The 17,558-nt window shown below is 55.2% G+C and overlaps 9 protein-coding genes across 9 annotated transcripts; 2 read left to right on the top strand and 7 right to left on the bottom strand.

The window, feature by feature from the left end:
* Positions 1-1,257: 1,257 nt before the first annotated feature.
* C8Q71DRAFT_731491 (NADP-dependent oxidoreductase domain-containing protein) lies at positions 1,258-3,339 on the bottom strand. Its single transcript, XM_047922184.1, has 11 exons — positions 3,077-3,339; positions 2,926-2,999; positions 2,819-2,855; positions 2,664-2,742; positions 2,526-2,607; positions 2,432-2,468; positions 2,243-2,381; positions 2,136-2,189; positions 1,997-2,079; positions 1,787-1,941; positions 1,258-1,731 (listed from the first exon to the last, which is right to left on the bottom strand). The coding sequence occupies exons 1-11, from the start codon at positions 3,129-3,131 to the stop codon at positions 1,606-1,608; spliced, it is 921 nt and encodes a 306-aa protein (XP_047784961.1). The 5' UTR covers positions 3,132-3,339; the 3' UTR covers positions 1,258-1,605.
* Positions 3,340-3,435: 96 nt separating this feature from the next.
* Positions 3,436-5,856, bottom strand: C8Q71DRAFT_31944 (Arginase/deacetylase). The gene is made up of 16 exons (XM_047917784.1): positions 5,352-5,856; positions 5,259-5,295; positions 5,086-5,207; positions 4,881-5,023; positions 4,763-4,827; positions 4,682-4,707; positions 4,607-4,629; positions 4,522-4,548; positions 4,394-4,471; positions 4,178-4,334; positions 4,081-4,123; positions 4,020-4,028; positions 3,934-3,961; positions 3,803-3,875; positions 3,729-3,743; positions 3,436-3,670 (listed from the first exon to the last, which is right to left on the bottom strand). The coding sequence occupies exons 1-16, from the start codon at positions 5,608-5,610 to the stop codon at positions 3,591-3,593; spliced, it is 1,185 nt and encodes a 394-aa protein (XP_047784960.1). The 5' UTR covers positions 5,611-5,856; the 3' UTR covers positions 3,436-3,590.
* A 301-nt stretch (positions 5,857-6,157) lies between these two features.
* C8Q71DRAFT_852658 (NADP-dependent oxidoreductase domain-containing protein) lies at positions 6,158-7,574 on the bottom strand (the record flags this gene model as incomplete). The annotated part of the gene is made up of 9 exons (XM_047926844.1): positions 6,158-6,280; positions 6,334-6,488; positions 6,545-6,627; positions 6,700-6,753; positions 6,806-7,017; positions 7,076-7,236; positions 7,299-7,335; positions 7,390-7,463; positions 7,520-7,574. The coding sequence occupies 9 exons, from the start codon at positions 7,572-7,574 to the stop codon at positions 6,158-6,160; spliced, it is 954 nt and encodes a 317-aa protein (XP_047784959.1).
* A 1,325-nt stretch (positions 7,575-8,899) lies between these two features.
* Positions 8,900-10,059, bottom strand: C8Q71DRAFT_731475 (uncharacterized protein). The gene is made up of 3 exons (XM_047922183.1): positions 9,399-10,059; positions 9,097-9,341; positions 8,900-9,043 (listed from the first exon to the last, which is right to left on the bottom strand). Exons 1-2 carry the CDS (start codon positions 10,035-10,037, stop codon positions 9,123-9,125), a joined length of 858 nt encoding a protein of 285 aa, XP_047784958.1. The 5' UTR covers positions 10,038-10,059; the 3' UTR covers positions 8,900-9,043; positions 9,097-9,122.
* On the top strand, positions 10,060-11,855 carry C8Q71DRAFT_731474 (uncharacterized protein). Its single transcript, XM_047922182.1, has 7 exons — positions 10,060-10,342; positions 10,398-10,509; positions 10,561-10,575; positions 10,635-10,750; positions 10,815-10,926; positions 10,978-11,390; positions 11,450-11,855. Exons 1-7 carry the CDS (start codon positions 10,242-10,244, stop codon positions 11,823-11,825), a joined length of 1,245 nt encoding a protein of 414 aa, XP_047784957.1. The 5' UTR covers positions 10,060-10,241; the 3' UTR covers positions 11,826-11,855.
* On the bottom strand, positions 11,856-12,755 carry C8Q71DRAFT_826492 (acyl-CoA N-acyltransferase). Its single transcript, XM_047926298.1, has 6 exons — positions 12,662-12,755; positions 12,543-12,612; positions 12,395-12,482; positions 12,212-12,321; positions 12,025-12,153; positions 11,856-11,969 (listed from the first exon to the last, which is right to left on the bottom strand). Exons 1-6 carry the CDS (start codon positions 12,680-12,682, stop codon positions 11,911-11,913), a joined length of 477 nt encoding a protein of 158 aa, XP_047784956.1. The 5' UTR covers positions 12,683-12,755; the 3' UTR covers positions 11,856-11,910.
* Positions 12,756-12,936: 181 nt separating this feature from the next.
* Positions 12,937-16,110, bottom strand: C8Q71DRAFT_801212 (uncharacterized protein). Its single transcript, XM_047925951.1, has 3 exons — positions 14,661-16,110; positions 14,323-14,609; positions 12,937-14,271 (listed from the first exon to the last, which is right to left on the bottom strand). The coding sequence occupies exons 1-3, from the start codon at positions 15,946-15,948 to the stop codon at positions 13,051-13,053; spliced, it is 2,796 nt and encodes a 931-aa protein (XP_047784955.1). The 5' UTR covers positions 15,949-16,110; the 3' UTR covers positions 12,937-13,050.
* C8Q71DRAFT_731468 (uncharacterized protein) lies at positions 16,098-17,276 on the top strand. The gene is made up of 3 exons (XM_047922181.1): positions 16,098-16,566; positions 16,634-17,094; positions 17,147-17,276. The coding sequence occupies exons 1-2, from the start codon at positions 16,145-16,147 to the stop codon at positions 16,797-16,799; spliced, it is 588 nt and encodes a 195-aa protein (XP_047784954.1). The 5' UTR covers positions 16,098-16,144; the 3' UTR covers positions 16,800-17,094; positions 17,147-17,276.
* On the bottom strand, positions 17,071-17,529 carry C8Q71DRAFT_852652 (like-Sm ribonucleoprotein; the record flags this gene model as incomplete). Its single annotated transcript, XM_047926843.1, has 4 exons — positions 17,071-17,094; positions 17,147-17,200; positions 17,256-17,357; positions 17,416-17,529. 4 exons carry the CDS (start codon positions 17,527-17,529, stop codon positions 17,071-17,073), a joined length of 294 nt encoding a protein of 97 aa, XP_047784953.1.
* Positions 17,530-17,558: the final 29 nt, after the last annotated feature.

Below are 17,558 nucleotides of genomic sequence, written 5' to 3'. Positions count from 1 at the left end.
CGTCGCGATCCAAAACGCTGTTTACCGTTACCCGCTAGTCCGTGGATAAAGGTCTCGCGCCACCTGCGCGCCACACGCCTCAGCCACCTCGCGTCTCGCGATCGCCTTCACACAACGCTCGATGCCTCGCTCAGTACTCGTTCTATAGCTGTGACGACCTCGTTTTCGGAATATACGCGTCAAAATCACCTCAGGGAAGGTCTCGGGAAGGCCATATCGATAGTGAGCGCCTTGCAAGACCTCCAGACGTGTCGGCGAACACCCGCAGACATCGCGTGTTGGGATACTGGAGTAGACTGTACGGCGACTAGATCGCGGTATAAATTTATAGGGAAAGCTTGAGACAGTATACACAACCCAGTTTGTCAACGGTCAGTTTGGCAGGCGATGGTACTGGTGGTGAGGATGCCAGCTTCTTTGAATCTTGTCACACTCACAAAACATCATGTACGCTGTGTGATGTATTCTGGTAAGTACATAAGCGTGGAATATGAGCACATACATGGGACTGTGTATGATAGTCATGAAAGAACACGATTGTATCGGCTTAGCAGCTGGACCTCCTGCCGCCGCGGAGCGGGTCTGGGAGGCGGCGCTGGCGTTGGACACAAGGTCGTGTCATTAGTGTTTCACATATCAAGGTTGGGTTTGAACGTCTCAACATGGTGTATTGCTACATTCAAAATTGCGAACAAGTATGCTATGACTCCGACGGGACTGAGCGGGGCTTGGCACCACAAAAGTGCAGAAGGACAGAAGGACAACTCACTAACATCGAACAATTTCTGCCCTTCCACCCCAGCAAACGTCTCCTCGGCTCGACCATTCCTTAGCACCCTCTCCTAGCGTCCCAACACGCGATGTATAAGACCCGTGCGCCAGTCCTGCTGTCTGCGGGTGTTCGCCGACACGTCTGCCAGTGGAGGTCTTGCAAGGCGCTTACTGTCGATATGGCCTTCCCGAGACCTTCCCTGAGGTGATTTTGACGCGTATATTCCGAAAACGAGGTCGTCACAGCCATAGAACGAGTACTGAGCGAGGCATCGAGCGTTGTGTGAAGGCGACATCGCGAGACGCGAGGTGGCTGAGGCGTGTGGCGCGCAGGTGGCGCGAGACCTTTATCCACGGACTAGCGGGTAACGGTAGCTGTTGCCTCGGGCGAGCGGTGGCGCCGGTCCGGCTGACCGATCCGCGAGAAGACGACTTGTGAAGCTTGTGAAGGATCAGCACGTTTGGCGTTGTGCCACATTCTACCTTCATTGGGAGAGCAGTCAAAGTTCTAGATCGAAGCAATGCTATTCGGAAACCCTCTGGATTAAATGAACGCCTATGAAAAGCAAAATACGTGTCACGTTCCGACGACTCGAGCTCGTCAATGTGCGTCGCAGAACTCATCAGCCACTCGCTGTCACAGGCATGCAACTGGACTAGTATCCTATTGCAGGTCTCACCACACCAATATCGTTGAGCTATATATGCGTCTGCGGCATTTACGCAGGAGAGGGTGCTCGTTGCTCTGAGCAAAGAATCGTATGCAACTGCATATGAATTCATTTGGCATACTGCCTCGACTCTTCTTCTGATCTCCGACAGACCTTCTCCCGTTCACCACCCCATCTCCTCTACGGTCCAGCCACCCACCATACCGTTCTCATCAGGCTTGTTGCAGAGCCGCTGGTTGCGATTCAGAGCCGTGACATGCTGCACGTCCTCGGGGGATAGCGTCGGCAGCTGTACAAGGGCCTCTGAGTGAGATGCAATTGTTCCTAGAGGCAATGCAACTCACATTCAAGTTGTCTCTCTGTCTGCTCGCGTTGGAGCTCTTTGGAACGACGGCGATACCGCGGCCGAGGTGCCAGGCGAGGATTATCTGCGCAGGGGAAACCTTGTACTTCTCCGCCAATTCGACGATGGTCGGATCTGACCGGACGATGTCCCAGCCTGTAAATTTGACCGGTGAGCGACTGGAGTCTACCTCTTTTGCATGACTACTTGCCCGTTGGCGTGTAGGCAGTCAATACTATGCCCTTCGCATCGCAGTACTCCTTCAGCTGAGGTTGTGCGAGATATGGGTGTAGCCTACATATTGATCAGTGCCTCAAGGGCGACAACATACACAACATTGATCGACTTACTCGACCTGATTGACAGCGGGCGTGATCTTTGCCGTTTTGAAGAGCTTCTCCAGACTGTAGATGTTAAGCTCGATCACGTCGCCCTGGGATCCCGAGATTTCACTCACTTCTTGACAGAGAAGTTACTGACCCCGATGTTCTTCGCCTTCCCCTTCTTGTGCAGCTCCTCTATCTGCGCCCACGTCTCGTTGAACGAAGGCGCATTGGTGCGGATCTTGACCGGGCCCTGGTACTCAGGCCCCTCGTCTTCGTCTATGTCAGATTTCCGCCTCTGTGACACGGGCCATAACACGTACCAGGCCAGTCAATCACTTGTGGCCAGTGGAGCAAATACTACGATGCATCTCATCTGCATCACAATGGGCAAAGCAAGTAACAATAGTCACTGACCAAATCGACGTAGCTCGTATCCAGGTTCTTGAGACTTTCATCTAAGGATTCCTCGGCGGTCTTCAGACCTGGGTGGCTCCACCTGCAACAATCGTATGAACTTAAGCATAGCCTATCTTGTGAAGACTTTAAACGCACGGAAGCTTCGTCGTGATCCATATTTCTTCGCGGGGTATGCCCGATAGTTGAACTGCCTCCGCGACATACTTTTCCGTCCCTGTGGGCCACGTTCAGCGATGATATGAATCGGACCTGAGACGCGATAGCTAATCATCCGCGGAGCTTCTACTCACCGTATGCCCATGCTGTATCGATGTGGCGATAGCCAGACTACCGTGTAGGTGTACAAGACCACAATTAGTGTCTGGGCTAGAAGCAGCCTGAGGCAAGCACAGCGTACCTTAATCGCCGTCAGCATCCATGTCGTTGCCTGCGCGTGTTGTTCCTTCGTTGTACCGCTCCATCCACCAAGGCCTGGGAGCATTTCATACAGTGAGATCACCGCCCCCACTGGGTGCGCGCCCAGAACCGGGAACCGGATGTCCACTCACCGACAGCAGGGATCAGCGCGCCTGTGTTGAGCTTGAACTTGGGTACAGCAGTCATAGTACGTTACGAGCAGCAGTGCGGGATGAAGTGATCCTTTCCAAGCAGCAGACTACATGACTCCCGTCTTATATCACCGTTCCATCATCGAGAGGGGGTGCAACTTCCTTCGTCTGACGAAGAATTGACCTGACATGACCTCATGATTCGAGAGCCGACGCCGTTTCGGCACGGCGCTCTTGGTTCCTGTATTGTTCCTGTAGACGGCAGATTGAGTTACGCAGAACGCGGGGGTTGCGCGGGGGTGTGGCCCATACTACCGCCGAGGTTTGTCCGAATATGATAGCCATGGTCAGTCGCAGACCCTGAAGAAAACCTCTTTGAGTGGGAAGTAAGCCACGGTCGTATACGGAACCGCTCGCATTAGTCTATGCATGTGGCTAAAGGTTGGCCAGCTGCACAATCATATGATAGACTGTGCACGGCCGAAACATCTACAGAAACCTAATAGAACATTTACTACTCTACCAGCGGAGTCTTCGCCATCAAGGCCAGCATGTCCCACCCGATGTTGGCTGCAACAATTGTTGTAAGCTCAGCTGCACCGAATCAGTTCCTGTGAGTACGTCATTCCCAGTTGCCGTCAATAGGACTCACCTTGAGTATCATAGCCTGCGATGACGATGGTGGTGTTAGCGACTCGTACAGCAACTCATCGGCGTGCAACGTACCTGGTGCTACCTCCACGATGTCTGCACCAACGATCTTGAGGCCTTCCAGACGTTGCATGATTTTCTTGATCTCCTGCATTTCAGTAGGGACTCAACAACTATGCGTACGTCTATGCTTTGTGAACGCGTACCCTCGTCGTTATACCACCAATCTCGGGACTAGCAAAGGGATATGAAGATCAGTGATCTCGACAACTTCGCTCGTGTTTCGACTTACGTTCCAGTTCTGTAGGCACAATGTGAGATATGTTAACACCGCGAACACAAGCATTACTTACGCAGGTGCAGATCCAGGGTCTATGGCGTCAATGTCCAGCGAAACTGAAACAGTATCAGCAAGCTGTGCGGCTCGCGTCAATGCTAGGTTGCACGCACTGTATACCGGGTTGTCGCCAACAGTTTCCCGAATCTTCTTTACAACACCTCGCCAACCTACCTCCTCCAGCTCCTCTGCCGTGGAGATGACGAAGCCGACCTCATAGTCGTTGTCATAGTCCGCCCAGCTGCCAAGGGCGTTGCGGATACCGACGTGCTGTTGTCAACAGTCAATTAGCACGTAGTAGATATCCGCCGTAAATCGCCTAGACTGACGATGTTTTTGTTGTCGGGTGCGAGCAGGCCTTCGTTGTGTGCATACCAGAAGTAGCTGCCGTGCGAAACGGGTATTTCCTTTGGCTCTTGTAAGAACGTACCTGCACGGGAGATGAGTCGGTACTTGCCTCTCCCGGAAGCCAGGGGCTATTGGGCTGCGAAGGAAAGTTGGATTCTTGCCTCGCTACTTATGAGACGAAGGCGTATGCTTACCATTGAGCCGGGTTTCTTCGTGTCTATTCTGTGAGTTGAGCGGCATCCAGGAGACAAGAGTACTATGATCCTCACCGATATGACTGTCGAAATGGATGACACTGGTATTCACGTTCTTGTCGGTTGCCTTCATGTGAAAGAGCTGTTCGTACGTACCTGACTGGGCCATAGATAGCATTGATCCCACGAAGCAACGGAAGTGTGATGGTATGATCACCTCCCTGGTACCATCGCATCAGAATAAATCGAGACGTAATGGCTACTTTCAACCCACCAGGGTAAGCACCCGGGGGTGGAACTTTCCGTCCTTGGCGATGCTCATGCCCTCGTATGAGCGTAGGCTTGTGTGGTTCAGGAGCATCTTATTGGCGGCCTCGAGCTGGCGCAGTGCGACCTTGTTATCGGTGGGAACCATGGCTAGAGGCGGGTGATAGCATGAGGGCGACCGAAATTCGGGTGTGAGCAGAACTCAGACTTACGGACGTCGCCGCAGTCAACAACATCCAAGTAATCGGAGACCTTTGTTTTCATGTTGATGTTGATGCTAGTGACCTGGATACGTCGCGACCCCTGGCGAATGCCGTTGGGGCCAAAGCGGGCACTGCAGGGGGACATATTGAGTAACGCTTCTTCAACATCGCAGTAGGCTCACCCTGGTCGGTAGCTCGTTGTTGTGTCGAAGGGAGCGCCTGCCACGCGAATGAGGAGAGCACTGGCGCATCGATCACACAGAACCGGGACGTACCAAGCACAGCGACATCATATGGGGACTCCGCGTCCAAGCCAAAGCACCTAAGAGGCGTAGCTGCTGCAAACGTTGTAAGACCGTTCCAGGACTCCCTTGTCCAAGCCTCCTTGTACACAGGAAGCACTGGGTACGAGAAGACCTCTGTCATGTTCACGTCTGGCGAAGGGGCGTGCATCGGCTGTTCCTGCCCTCGCGAAGCTGTAGCTAGGCCGACCGAAAGGATGACGAGGCTTCGCAAAGCCGAGTCAGAGAACATCGCGAAGGCACCTATCACGGTTCAAGTGAGGACGGAAGAGGTCGACCTGGTAAGAGTGCGGCGCGGTCGCCCGTCTTGGTGCGACTCCATGCCATTAATATAGCAGCTTGAAAGATAAGCTATGATACTGTAGGGGGAGATACGGGCTTTCTGGCAGTTCTTCCAGGTTCTGCCGTGCGGGACGGAGAGATAGCCAAATGACTGGATGGTCGACGATTGCGCTTGTCAGGTTGTTCAGGCCTCAGGGGTCCCCACAGCCGCCTCATCTCTCCGGCAATCTAAGAGCTGTGACCTTCTTCGATCGTCGATCTCAGTCCGGATCGGCGGGCGCAACTCGAACGCAACGCGCGGATCGCAATCTCACGGCGTACGCACTCCAAGGCGACTAACTCGCGCATGGGGCTGATGTCTAAGCTAGAATGTCTATCCCCACACGTCACGCTGGTTCGATGCCATGTGTACCGAACAGCAGAAGGTAAGACCCAATTTACTAGGGAGACAGTTGTCCAGCAGCAAATATTCGTATGAAACGAGTGTGGACCTACCATCACCACCCAAGCTGTTCATGCGTCCAGCCATTCGCCTTTCCGGTAGGACCGGCCTTGGTATAGCGCTCGTTGCGGTCCAGCGCACTGATTCGTTGCACATCCCCCGGCTCCAGACTGGGTAACTGGCAGACCTGGTAAGGTTGTAGGAAGAATCAATGGAGTGGAGGAGGCTCACGTTAAGATTGGCTCTCTGCCTTTGAGGATCAGCGCTCTTTGGCACAACGATGACCCCGCGAGCCAGGTGCCACGCGAGCACTACTTGCGCTGGTGATGCCTTGTACTTCTCCGCCAATTCAACGATCAACGGGTTCGTGAGAACAGCGTTGTACCCTGGACGGAGCATTGAGAAGATGCGGGGTAGGAACATATTATTAGACAACATATACCTGTTGCTGTATAGGCGACCAGTCTGATGCCTTTTGCGTCGCAGTATGTTCTTAAATCTTCCTGAACGAGATACGGATGCAACCTGGGACCACGGTCGGGGGTCAGCAGACTGATCCTGTGGCTGCATATATCGTGAAGGAGGGTCGACACCTACTCGACTTGATCAATTGCAGGTACCACTTTGGCCGTTTCCAAGAGCTTCTCCAATCTGCACAACGATTGTCAATCCTACGTACGTGTTGGCGGCCGACCACGCTCACGTCTTCACAGAGAAATTGCTCACGCCAATGTTCCTCGCCTTCCCTTTCCTGTAGACAGCCTCCATTCCTGTCCACGTCTCGTTGAATGTCGGCGAGTCTCTGACCGCGATCGGCTCCTTTCCTTCCTGGAACAATTTCGCTGCTTTGCGCAGCATATCCAACGCGCCGACTCCGTACGGCCAGTCGACTACCTGGGGCCAATGTAAAAGATACTGTAAAGTGTGAATGTGAGTCGACATTGTGCATATTCAACGCGCGTGTTTGGCCTACAGAGTCGACGTAATCAGTCCCCAGATTCCGGAGACTCTCGGCTAGAGACTCTTCGACTGTCTTGAGACCGGGATGGTGCCATGCCAACTTCGTATTAATCCACAGCTCTTCTCGCGGAATGCCGGATTGTCGGATAGCTTCTCCGAGGTACTTCTCCGTCCCTGGTAGTCCATAGTCGAGTCAGCGGGCTTTCCTGATACTGACAGGACCACAAAACACATACCGTACATCCATGCCGTGTCAAAATGTCTGTAGCCCACCTACGGATAGCGTCCATGGGCATTCATCAAACCCGGCAATCCGGTGTTACTGACCTTCAGGGCGGTAAGGAACCACGACACAGCCCCTTCTGCTTCCTCTTCTGAGAAGCCGGCCCAACAACCCATTCCTATTGTGTGTTGCTCAGCGTTCGAGCAAGGTGAAAAGGGCGCCTCAGAAGCTTACCGATGGCTGGCATCTGCGCGCCGGTATTTAGCTTGAACTTTGGGACCGAATCCATGGTAGCGACGGTGTTAGCGGTACTGAAGGCCGGAATGAACGCTTGGGGCCTGTCGAAGCTTGACAGTGATGAGGATCATGGTGTATATAAGGCCACCGCTGCAGCTAGACGCCCTGCAGTATCTCTGTCTACAAGCCCCGGGCCGCCCTGATGGCCAGTTATCACTCAGCAGGGCAGCCGGAATACAAGAGCTCCAGCTGCTAGCGTACGCCACAGTGGCAGCCGTCCTAGCCTGCACGCACATGTGGAGACGCGAGGACGGTGCCGGCATCCCAGGGACAGCCGCCGAGAGCTATCGCCGCGACGCATGTGGCGAAGAACAAGGGACGCGGAAACGTGGCCAGAAGGAAGACGCACCCGGATGCATCTTGGCACGCCGTTTCGGGCGGCCACTGCGTTTGGTGAGAGTCGGCGTCTCACGGCGCCGGGCGAGCGGCCTTCGCGCACAATGCGCTCGCGCTGCTGACACCATCGGCGAACTTTTTTGACGGCCCGTCTTGGTGCCGCATGACCTATAGAATATGCCGGCGACTGTACAGGTCGTAAGTGCTTAGCACAACAGTTCACACCCTGCGCTGTCTGAGCGCATCGCCGTCCAGTTATGTGTCACGACACTCACGACTCAATCTGTGAAGACGCCTTGGCACGCTCGCGGATTCCCCTCACCAAGCTAAGCAGAGCGGGTCAAGGGTGACTTTCACCTGCTCGAACGAGTACAAGACAGTACATACCGTGCCAGTGTCGTTCAGAGTGTATCTGCAACCGCTCCGATTTGCGCCAACTTCGTACCAGGTAGAGCTGGTTGTGGCGTGCCTTCCAGCGGGAAGTGGAGCCAGTTCTGTATCAAGTTCCAATCCAGTTCGGATGTGCAGATACACTCTATTGTATCGGGAAGCATCGGCTGGTTCCAGCACGCAATTGTAATTGCACTGCGCAAACAACTGATAAGACACCTTCAGCCACAAGCGCGTTGTGGTTGCCGCGTGACCGCGTCTAATCAATGTCCAGCCACACCTGGACGTGGACCAGGCGTCGAGATGCCAGACAAATGGATGGGAACCATATTAGCGATGAGCAGTTACTGGCTCTGCGGAACGAGCGTGCCCTTGATCACGTAGATGTCGTTATTCTTCACGTCGGCGTGGGCGAATTGGGGAAGCGATCCACTCACTACTCGGAACACTTGAACAAGGATGCCCAATTGAGATATGCACATCGCTCATCCGGAAGAGCACTGTAAACTGTGTCTTGTCCCACAGGTGATATCAAGTCTGACTTCTGGGGAATAAGAGGTGAGAACGAGGCCACACTTCTTCGGAACGTACCGTTCGCCTACCCCAAACGCCACACATGTAGAACTGTGAGGCCATCCAATCACTAGCCTCCGAACAGGCATGCGAGAGAGATCGTACGTGCCTGCAGGAACACGCACACAACGCAGCGACCGCTTGAACACGTAACGGCGAATGCTTCCGTCCATGCATGCAGTTGTGATAAGCATGGTAGCATTAGACGTACATACAAGCTCATTTCATTCGTCGCGTCCTATCATGTTTCTGCACCAACAATAGGAACGGTGTTGTTTGATGTTTGAACGCGTTTCCTGGGGATATCCGGTAGAGCCGCGGCGATGCGGGCGAGTTCTGCAGCCATGTCTGGAGGCGTCTCATCGCTCTCCTCTTCCTCGTCGAACCAGGCTTCCTGCGCAGATCTGTCATTGTCCGCGTCCCACGACTCGTCCCAATCGACTTTGTCGTAGTCGACCGACTGAGCACCCATCATAGTAAGCTGACTTATCCATGTGGTAGATGAAGTCCAACATACCTCAAGCAAGCCGTATATAAAGCGTTCTCTGACTCGGCGCAGAAACCACGCCTTCACGTCTTCTGCAGACTCGTCCCCTTCTGGAGGCGGCTGTGTCTCATCCCCCTCCTCCTCGTCGCTCTCTTCCTCCTCAGGCACTCTATCCCACTCATCCGCTGCTGCACGTCGCTGTGCCCTGACATGCTCTGCGGATCGCTCTTCCTCGTATCCGCCGAGCAGCATGCCTAGCTTTCCAACGTGCGGCTTCAAGCTACTGCCCATGAAGAACTTCTCGGCCCACTCGCGCTCGTCCTCGCCTTGTTCCCGACCGGGTGGTTCCCTCCCCGGCCACAGTGTCGGCCATGTAGCCTTTGCGGACGCAAGGGACAGTTCCGAAGGATCGGAGTCCACATATTGCAGCCTTCTGTTTCGGATGGCAGGGATGAGCGAGCGCTGCTTGGGTGCAGTCGTCGCCGAGAAGTGAGAAAGCAGATGGGGAGGTAGCTCGCGGAAGTGCTTAGTCAAGAACTCGATGGGTTGTGTCTCGGGCGATGGCACATAGTCTTCAGGCAGATCGAGATATGAGAGTGCCAAGGACGCTTTGGGTGTGCTAGTGCTGGCACCGGGAGAAGACGAGGAGGCGGGGGACTGGGAGGACATGATGGCGGGAGTGAGAACGCGATCGGGCAGGGATCTCATGCGATCGCCCTTCTCGGCGAATGCTCGGCCGGCGATCGTCCGCTCTCTCCCCGCACCCACTCACTGTCGACTCTTGGTCCGAGGTCGACTCCTGGGTATCTATCACCGCTCTTGAATATTCATATCAAGTCCTCGTTGTACTCGTTGTACAGAGCAGAACAAGGCATGTCCGACGCGCAGGACACTATCCTCGAGAGCGAACCCACGGCTGCTATCCCAGCACCGCCGTTGCCTCCCGATCTGCTCTTGGTCATATTCATCCATGGGTTCGCGAGGGGATTGCTATGTTCTCAGAATCATGACGAGCTTACCATGACCTAGTTTCAAGGGAACGGACAGCACATTCGTTCAGTTCCCACAGAGGTTGCAACATATCCTCTCCGAGACTATCCCCAACACAGTTGTGGAATGTATTGTATTCCCAGCGTACGAGGTGAGCGTTGCCGTAGACTGCCTTTGACCAGTGTTGATCATTGTATCGCAGACGAAAGGAGACCTGGTAAGGGGTACAGCAGCTTGACACTCGATGTCAATAAACGCTGAGACCATGGCCGACAGAACGAAGCTATCGTCCGATTTGCCGACTGGTTGACCAACCTAACCGTACAAAGAGAGGTTGCTAATGGATCAGGGGGTGGTGCAGGTAAAGCTAGGATAGTACTTTGTGGACACAGGTGCGTATGCTCGACCCGCTTGACTATATCGCGAAGCACGACTGACACAACATCCATCGCCCAGTATGGGTGGTCTACTCGCTGCGGACGCTCTCCTTGAGTTCGTCCAAACTCGTCCAGACAGCACAGCACCACTCTGGCCAAATATCGTCGCATGCATAGCCTTCGACACACCCGTAAGCTAGCCCATCCTCCACACCTCAGTGTTAACCACCCATGCCTCGCAGTACCTCGGTCTGCACCCGTATGTCTTCAAGAACAGCGCGACTCAAGCCGCCTCCTACGTCCAGTCCGCCCGCTCAGCATTCTCCGCATTCCAATCCTTCACCTCCAAGTCCACCACGGCCACGACCACCGCCTCTGCGCCCAAGGCGGCCATCACCGCGCCACCGATGGCCGCTCAGACGTCCGCTGGTGCCTGGCAGAAATGGGCCCCTGCGGCGTACGCGGTCGGCGGCGCACTTGTTGCCGGGGCGGCAGCGGGCACTGCGTACTGGAAGCGCGATGACATCGGGGTCGGTTACAAGTGGACGGCGGACCATATGAAGTACGTGGGGACGTTGTGGGACGAGGGGAGGCTGCACAAGAGGCTGGAACGGTTGTTGGCGATCGAGAGAGACATGGGGGTACTCTTCCGAACGTGGGTACCTTGTTGCTTGGGATTGTGGAACAGCCTGCTCAACAGCCTCGCGGTGCTAGGTTATACACCTTCATTCCTGCAGATCCCCCGACTCAGCCTGAGCCACGGATGTTCATCGTGCTCCCTAAGCGCGGTACCACGCTTGCGGAGCATTTCTTGGAGGCGCCAAACACGCTCGCGCAGGACGAGGTGCAGGCCCACACGGGCATGTTCGGCAGCAAGACCAACGATGGGTACTACGAGCTCGGGCTGGTGACTGCTCAGTTTGTAAGAGACGCTGTCGCTGCCAGCAAGGAGTCTGCTGGTGATACGGGCAATGAAGGAACAACGGCAGCGACAGCGGATGAGGTTAGGATGGGGCACCCTGGCGATAGTAGTGCTCATCCACAGACGTCACCCCAGCCTGCTCATACAGAAGAGGACCTTATGTTGTGACACCCGTTCCCGGAGTAGTGCCGCTCTCGTCATGTAAATTATCCTATGTATCAGCATGTATCGTACACCCTGTCTGTACACCGCATCATCGGGCAAGCTCTTTGAGAGACAGCTTCATAGCATACGCGTCCTCCCCGTCCGCGTCTGCAACACCTGGTTAGCACCAGCCCCGGCCTTCCGAGCGATCAACACCACTCACAGTACTTCTTTTCGATCTCTTTCACGGTGAACCCGAGGGTGTCCCGGTAGAGCGAGAGCGCCGCGCGGTTCGACTTGCGGACGTGAAGCGAGACGTAGGAGGCGCGAAAGACGGTCGCCATGGCTTCTTCTGTATGTATCGCTGAGGATGAGCTCTGGCAAGGCTGAGCTGCGAAGTGAAGACGTACGTGACTGGACCATCAGCCGCTTCGCCAGCCCCAGCCGTCTGTACGACCTTAGCACAGATATCGACGTGACGTGCCCGTGCGGCTCCTCTGCTTCCGTTAGGTCCTCCTCCCTATGTTACAGCACGCAAGAATGCATGCATGTCAGCGATTCGGAACACACGCAGCTGGTGGAAGTAGACGTACATCTTGGCGAGGATGTAGCCCACTATCCGGCCCTTCTCATCCTCAGCAACGTACGACAGTTGCGGCCAGGTCAAGATATGGTACAGATCTGTGTCGCATACGAGCAGTGTGAATCGCTGAAGTAGGATAGAGACGGGGGTACGCGTACAGTACTTCATAGTGTAGTTTTCAGGCAGGTTTTGCAGGTTGCATGCCTGCATACCTGGGAGGTCGTCTACCTGGCGTGAATCAGCGCCTCAGACTATACAATGAATCCGGGCATCTTACCCGTGCTAGCCGAATGTTCATGGTTGTGTAGACGAAGGCAAAGGGATAGTAGGTTAGTAGCAGCCAGACTGAGGGCCACGACCGATCCACCTGTGGCACGGAAGCGCCCAAACAACGCCCATGCTGTAGCTGAGACTCTTGGTAGACAGACATCCTGCACACTAGGTCATCTCAAAATCTATATACATATTGCTGTAGGCGCGGGTATACATACGCAACGACGGCGAGTCCGAAGTTCACGCCGCACCCATTTGGTACTAGAAATAACCGGGACACCGAGAAGTACAACATACGAGGAAAGAGACCATGCAGTGAATGAGTACTTGAGTGCTAGACCGACGTGTGATTTAATGGAAGGGTCATATGCTCCGATACAGATGATAGCAAACCTAGTGTCCATGCGGATCCGACTCTCGACCAGTGGCAGGGCCCGCAGCGCCCTCATGCCCGCCGCTCGAGCCCCGTCCTCCGAAAAAGAACGAGCTCGCGTACTGCTCTGCTGCGCTGATCGTGTTTCTAAGACTCCGCTTCACGCTCCTCCCCCGCGAGTCTCCTTCCCTGTTCTCGAAGAACCCCGACTGTGGCCCCAACGCGGAGTGGATTGACTCCTGCAGCTCGCGCGTCGTTGGCGAGGAAGAGAGCGACCGTGTTCCGCTCTCGTGCTGCATGTCCCCCGCCCATGGTGGCGACGCCTCGCTGCGTCCGGGTGTGTGATGGTACGAGTTGGACGCGTCCACGAGGATCGATCGCGAGTCAGGAGGGTCCATGGGTACGTCGCGGTCCACGACCGGCAGTCTATACCCGTTCGACATGCTCGACCCACTTTGAATGTTTGCGAAGGCCTGTGCGACAGGCTGCATGCCATACATCGCCGCCGCGTTCATCGACGTCATGCCTGCGCGGCTTTGAGGATACGTATACGTGTTACTGGGCCCTGGGTCTGCCCCTCGCCCGTGTCCAATTTCTGCGAACACCAAGTCTGGTGTCATGACGCCGTTCCTTGCGCTTCCAGACGTCGGTCGATCTGCATACGTCCGGAAGAACGCGGTTCCAGTCGACTCGTTGGTCCCGCCACTACGATTCGACGCAACGTCGCTGGGAGCGGGAGAGGTCGACGCCTCGATGATCGGCTGCTGACCAAAGCCGCCCCTTGTTCTCCGAGATGGCCCTGCTACTTGTTGACCAGTCGTTGGATGGGGCTGAACTATGACAGCGGAGCGCGGCACAGGATAACTTCCTCGATCGCGAAGCATCTGCAACTCTCGCGAGACAGCTGCCGGATGTGGTGCGGACGTGCTCGTCGTGGGTGGCACGTAGTTCCGAAAGACGACAGGTGGCTCTGGTCTGTACCCGCCCCGCGTAACAACAATATTAGGATTGTTGAAGAACTCCGCATCGTCGTCATCGTCATCGTCCCCATCGGCATCTCCAGGCTCCGTATCATAGTGCCCGTAATCCGCATCGTAGCGGCGGTCATACCGCACGTCTTCGTCAACGCTGCTGCTGTCGTCCATGATATGTGTGAATAGCTCCATCAGAAATTGGCGTAGGTCTTGTACGCCCCTTCCTGAGTACACGCAGAACGCCGCGCGCTGACTTGTGTTGAATTCCTAGAACAAGCTGTCACGACTCACACTCGCTGACAAAAGCTAAATACTCACTTGTGGGGGTGTTCGGCAGAACTGCTGCAGCTCGGGTCGACGGAACGATGGGATACCCGTCAAGCTCAAGTGAGTTAGCTTGGGAAGCTTTTGCAACAGGAAGTGAATGGCGGGCACAGTGATTTGGTCGCAATACGATAGATGTATACGTTCAAGGGTCGCGTGGCGCTCCCCAAGAGCGTAGATGGCCTGGTCCGTCAGATTGGTGACGCGGACGAGACCAATCCGGCGCAGCTTCTGGAGGCTGCACAGCTCATACACGGACATGTCCGTGAGCTCTGTGCAGTCTAGGAAGACATCAATATGGGCGCTCGAGAAGAACCGGAATTGTAACTCACTTGCAAGGTCAATGTATCGCAGCCTCGTACAAGATCTCGCCAGACTCCTGACCGAACGGTCCGTGATGGCAGAAGCATGCCCCAAGTGCAGATAGTGCAAGTGCCTCTCCAACCTGCAAATACTCTCGACGGCAGCATCCGTCAATTGCGAGCATTTTGCGAGAACGAGGTTCCGAATCTTCGGAGCAACAGAGATGATGCCTTCGATCGCGTCGTCCGTGATTTGTGAACACGCCGTAAGGTCTAGCATCCGGAGATGCTCGAACATATGCGAGATGCGGAGAGGAGGCAGCGCTTCGGCCAGTGGCGTGTTGGACATGGGGAAGGGGTTCAATCCCGTAGAAAGCTGCGCATCGACGCGTGCTGGTGCGGGAAACGCCAGGTCAGTGAGTTCCACGCATTGGGACAGCTTCATTTCCCGCATTGTCGTGAGGTGTATCCATATCTTCCGCACAGATGCGTCCGTGATGAGTTTGCAGTTCTGGAGGTCGATCTCGAGCAACAGTGGGCAGGATTGGGCGAGTGCTGAGACCGACTCGTCCGTAATGAGCTCCACGCCATTGAGCTTGACACGCCGTAGGAGGGGGCAGTTCGCGGCGAGAGCGAGGACCGAGGTGTCCGTGAGTTTCTTGCAGCCACCGAGGTTGATGCCCTGCAACTTGGATGTGGCGGCAGCGAGGGCGACGATGGACCGGTCGGTGACATCGCTGACACTCGTCAAGTCGAGCGCGACTAGATTGTGACAGGATGGGAGGACGCGTGCGAGGCCGTCATCCGTAATCGAAGTGCAGTTGATTAGGGTCAATCGTTCCAGCCTCACGCAGTTCGCGAGGCGAGACAATAATGAGTCCGTCATTTCGCTACCCAGGTAGAGGAAGTTGAGACGACGGATGAAGCGGGCGTACTCGAACGTCTGGTCCTGCCGGGATAGAACTCTCATCATCTTCACCAATGTGGAGAGCCTTGTGAAGTTGGGCCGATACCAGAGGAGCTCGACTGAACATTCGCACCAAGCGCGGGAGACGAGGAGAGCATGATACAGGTCTTTGGATGAATGAATGTGCTTCAGAATATGGATCAGAATTTCTGGAGGTAGTCGCGACGCAGGTGACGAGGAAGGAGTGTCCGAAACGGATGGGAGAGGGAACGGCTGGAGTCGAGATGACCATTGAGCGGGCGTGATGGTCAAGGCATCGGGAGGCGCGAAGTAGGTCGACTTGTTGAAGCTTTCCTCGTCGTCGTCGGAGGCGGAGGTTGTCGACTGCGCAGGCGAGTGGCTTCTGTACATGGTGGTACGCAGGACGAGCTCGACGTTCGCGACAATGGATAGTGAGGCACGTGTAGTTGGCAACTCGCGGAGGCGTACCGGGGGCGGCGTCTGCTGACTCAGCAACTGTGATAGCGATCTTGGGGAAGGCGGGGCCAGTGCTGCTGCCTGCTCAAGCGTGCTGGGAAAAGTCTGCAACCAGCCCCAACTCATCCTTATGGCTCCCTCGCCCGTCAAATTCAGAACGCCAGAATCCCTCGACCACGAGAACTGGAGACTGCCTAGCCCCGCGCTGCGTAGTCACCCAATTCCCCATGAGGACAATGTATACTGCAACGACGTTGTCTTCCCTCAGGCCACTGCGGCCGCAGTGGCGCCATTCGAACAGCGACTCGCATCCACACAAATGCCACCTCCAGGCCCATCCTACTTCCAAGCACGAAGAGCGATATGGTGGGAACCTGTAGCGAATACGCCACCATCAGAAGAAGTGTCTATGACCCATCGCAGACTGGAGGATCTACTCAGCAAGGAAGATGCAACGGAGAGCGACGAGGCATGGAGAGCAGGGTTGGGGAAGGTATACCGGGCTCTTGTCAGCGGAGCGCGATTGAAGAAGCGCATGCCACTCAACATGGTGGTTCGTGTCCTCATGCCTTGCATCATGAGCTGCCCATTTGCACACCCCTATTCACGTCGTCCCTCAGATTCAGATCATCATGTCAGGGTGGATCCGCGACGGAACATGGCCACGAGGGGCCAGTGCCCCAGAGCCAGATGACGAACTCTCACCGCCACCTGAAGATACGGGATACATGGCACCATCGCACACGACCACCCCGGACGCCATGTCGACAGCAAAATTTCCGTGAAAGCTGCAAGATATCGATTCCTCTCGTAATCTTTGGGCTAGACGACTGGACATCTGTCAGCTACACTCTAGTCAGTACGATGAAATCCCTGTTGTTCGACGGCCAGGTGCTTATAGGTATGGCGACGCACCTAGGTAGGCACGCATGCACAGGATAATCCCGAGATACCCCATACCTACACAGCAGAAGCTCATGATCGTATTGATATGAAGTACAACAGGATTGCGTGTAACGATAGTAGCAGCCGAAAAGTATATTGGCGTAGCTTTTGTCAAGTCCGCGACGGCGGAGAAACCTGTGTAGTGCATGAGGATGGAAAGCCTTGCCGGAAGGTATGCGAGACGCACCAGGATGACACCGTCTCCTCTCACGAATAGCATATCCACCTTGCGTTTTGCAACCTAGCGGTCGCTTTACGTCTAACTCGCTGAGAGCAATATCAATAGCGAGACCTACATTCACAGTTGCCTGTCCTTCTGGCACGCCATCCGCGTGTTCTACAATCACGATCGTCTCTTCTACGTCGCTCAGAATCAAATTCATATGTCCATCGTAGGCCTGCAAGCATCCAGCGTGAACGAGAGATGATCTCATTCAACAGAGAGAAGAAACGTACGTGCAGAACTCCCGTAAGCTCACGGTCTCCTCTAAGCTTCACAAAGACACGCTCGCTGAGCGATAGCCTGATGAGATCGAATGGCTCCTGGATGCCAGAGGAAGCGGGATCCATGTCTGCGCGGCGCGCAGGGCGCGCACGGT

Source organism: Rhodofomes roseus (assembly GCF_022264815.1).
Source record: "Rhodofomes roseus strain CIRM-BRFM 1785 chromosome Unknown C8Q71scaffold_1, whole genome shotgun sequence".
Classification (NCBI taxonomy): Eukaryota; Fungi; Basidiomycota; class Agaricomycetes; order Polyporales; family Fomitopsidaceae; genus Rhodofomes; species Rhodofomes roseus.
Note: the sequence above shows the minus strand (reverse complement) of the source record. Positions and strands in the feature narration are given on the sequence as shown.

Bases quoted from the DNA above. Each gene is read 5' to 3' on its own strand.
- C8Q71DRAFT_731491 (XM_047922184.1), bottom strand. From the start codon at position 3,131: ATGACTGCTGTACCCAAGTTCAAGCTCAACACAGGCGCGCTGATCCCT. The intron at 2,743-2,818 runs GTGAGTAGAAGC...CGTGGCCCACAG, and splicing joins CGATACAGCATGGGCATACG to GGACGGAAAAGTATGTCGCG. The intron at 1,942-1,996 runs GCAAGTAGTCAT...TCAAATTTACAG, and splicing joins GACTGCCTACACGCCAACGG to GCTGGGACATCGTCCGGTCA.
- C8Q71DRAFT_31944 (XM_047917784.1), bottom strand. From the start codon at position 5,610: ATGTTCTCTGACTCGGCTTTGCGAAGCCTCGTCATCCTTTCGGTCGGC. The intron at 4,828-4,880 runs GTGGGTTGAAAG...CGATGGTACCAG, and splicing joins ACCCCCGGGTGCTTACCCTG to GGAGGTGATCATACCATCAC. The intron at 4,708-4,762 runs GTACGTACGAAC...CGTGAATACCAG, and splicing joins GCTATCTATGGCCCAGTCAG to TGTCATCCATTTCGACAGTC.
- C8Q71DRAFT_731475 (XM_047922183.1), bottom strand. From the start codon at position 10,037: ATGTCCTCCCAGTCCCCCGCCTCCTCGTCTTCTCCCGGTGCCAGCACT. The intron at 9,342-9,398 runs GTATGTTGGACT...ATGGGTGCTCAG, and splicing joins TTATATACGGCTTGCTTGAG to TCGGTCGACTACGACAAAGT.
- C8Q71DRAFT_731474 (XM_047922182.1), top strand. From the start codon at position 10,242: ATGTCCGACGCGCAGGACACTATCCTCGAGAGCGAACCCACGGCTGCT. The intron at 10,343-10,397 runs GTTCGCGAGGGG...ACCATGACCTAG, and splicing joins TTGGTCATATTCATCCATGG to TTTCAAGGGAACGGACAGCA. The intron at 10,751-10,814 runs GTGCGTATGCTC...TCCATCGCCCAG, and splicing joins ATAGTACTTTGTGGACACAG to TATGGGTGGTCTACTCGCTG.
- C8Q71DRAFT_826492 (XM_047926298.1), bottom strand. From the start codon at position 12,682: ATGAACATTCGGCTAGCACGG. The intron at 12,322-12,394 runs GTACGTCTACTT...GCTGTAACATAG, and splicing joins GGCTACATCCTCGCCAAGAT to GGAGGAGGACCTAACGGAAG. The intron at 11,970-12,024 runs GTGAGTGGTGTT...CAGGTGTTGCAG, and splicing joins AGAGATCGAAAAGAAGTACT to ACGCGGACGGGGAGGACGCG.
- C8Q71DRAFT_801212 (XM_047925951.1), bottom strand. From the start codon at position 15,948: ATGTACAGAAGCCACTCGCCTGCGCAGTCGACAACCTCCGCCTCCGAC. The intron at 14,610-14,660 runs GTGAGTTACAAT...ATGTCTTCCTAG, and splicing joins GCGATACATTGACCTTGCAA to ACTGCACAGAGCTCACGGAC. The intron at 14,272-14,322 runs GTGAGTATTTAG...AGCTTGTTCTAG, and splicing joins TCTGCCGAACACCCCCACAA to GAATTCAACACAAGTCAGCG.
- C8Q71DRAFT_731468 (XM_047922181.1), top strand. From the start codon at position 16,145: ATGGCTCCCTCGCCCGTCAAATTCAGAACGCCAGAATCCCTCGACCAC. The intron at 16,567-16,633 runs GGTTCGTGTCCT...CGTCGTCCCTCA, and splicing joins CGCATGCCACTCAACATGGT to GATTCAGATCATCATGTCAG.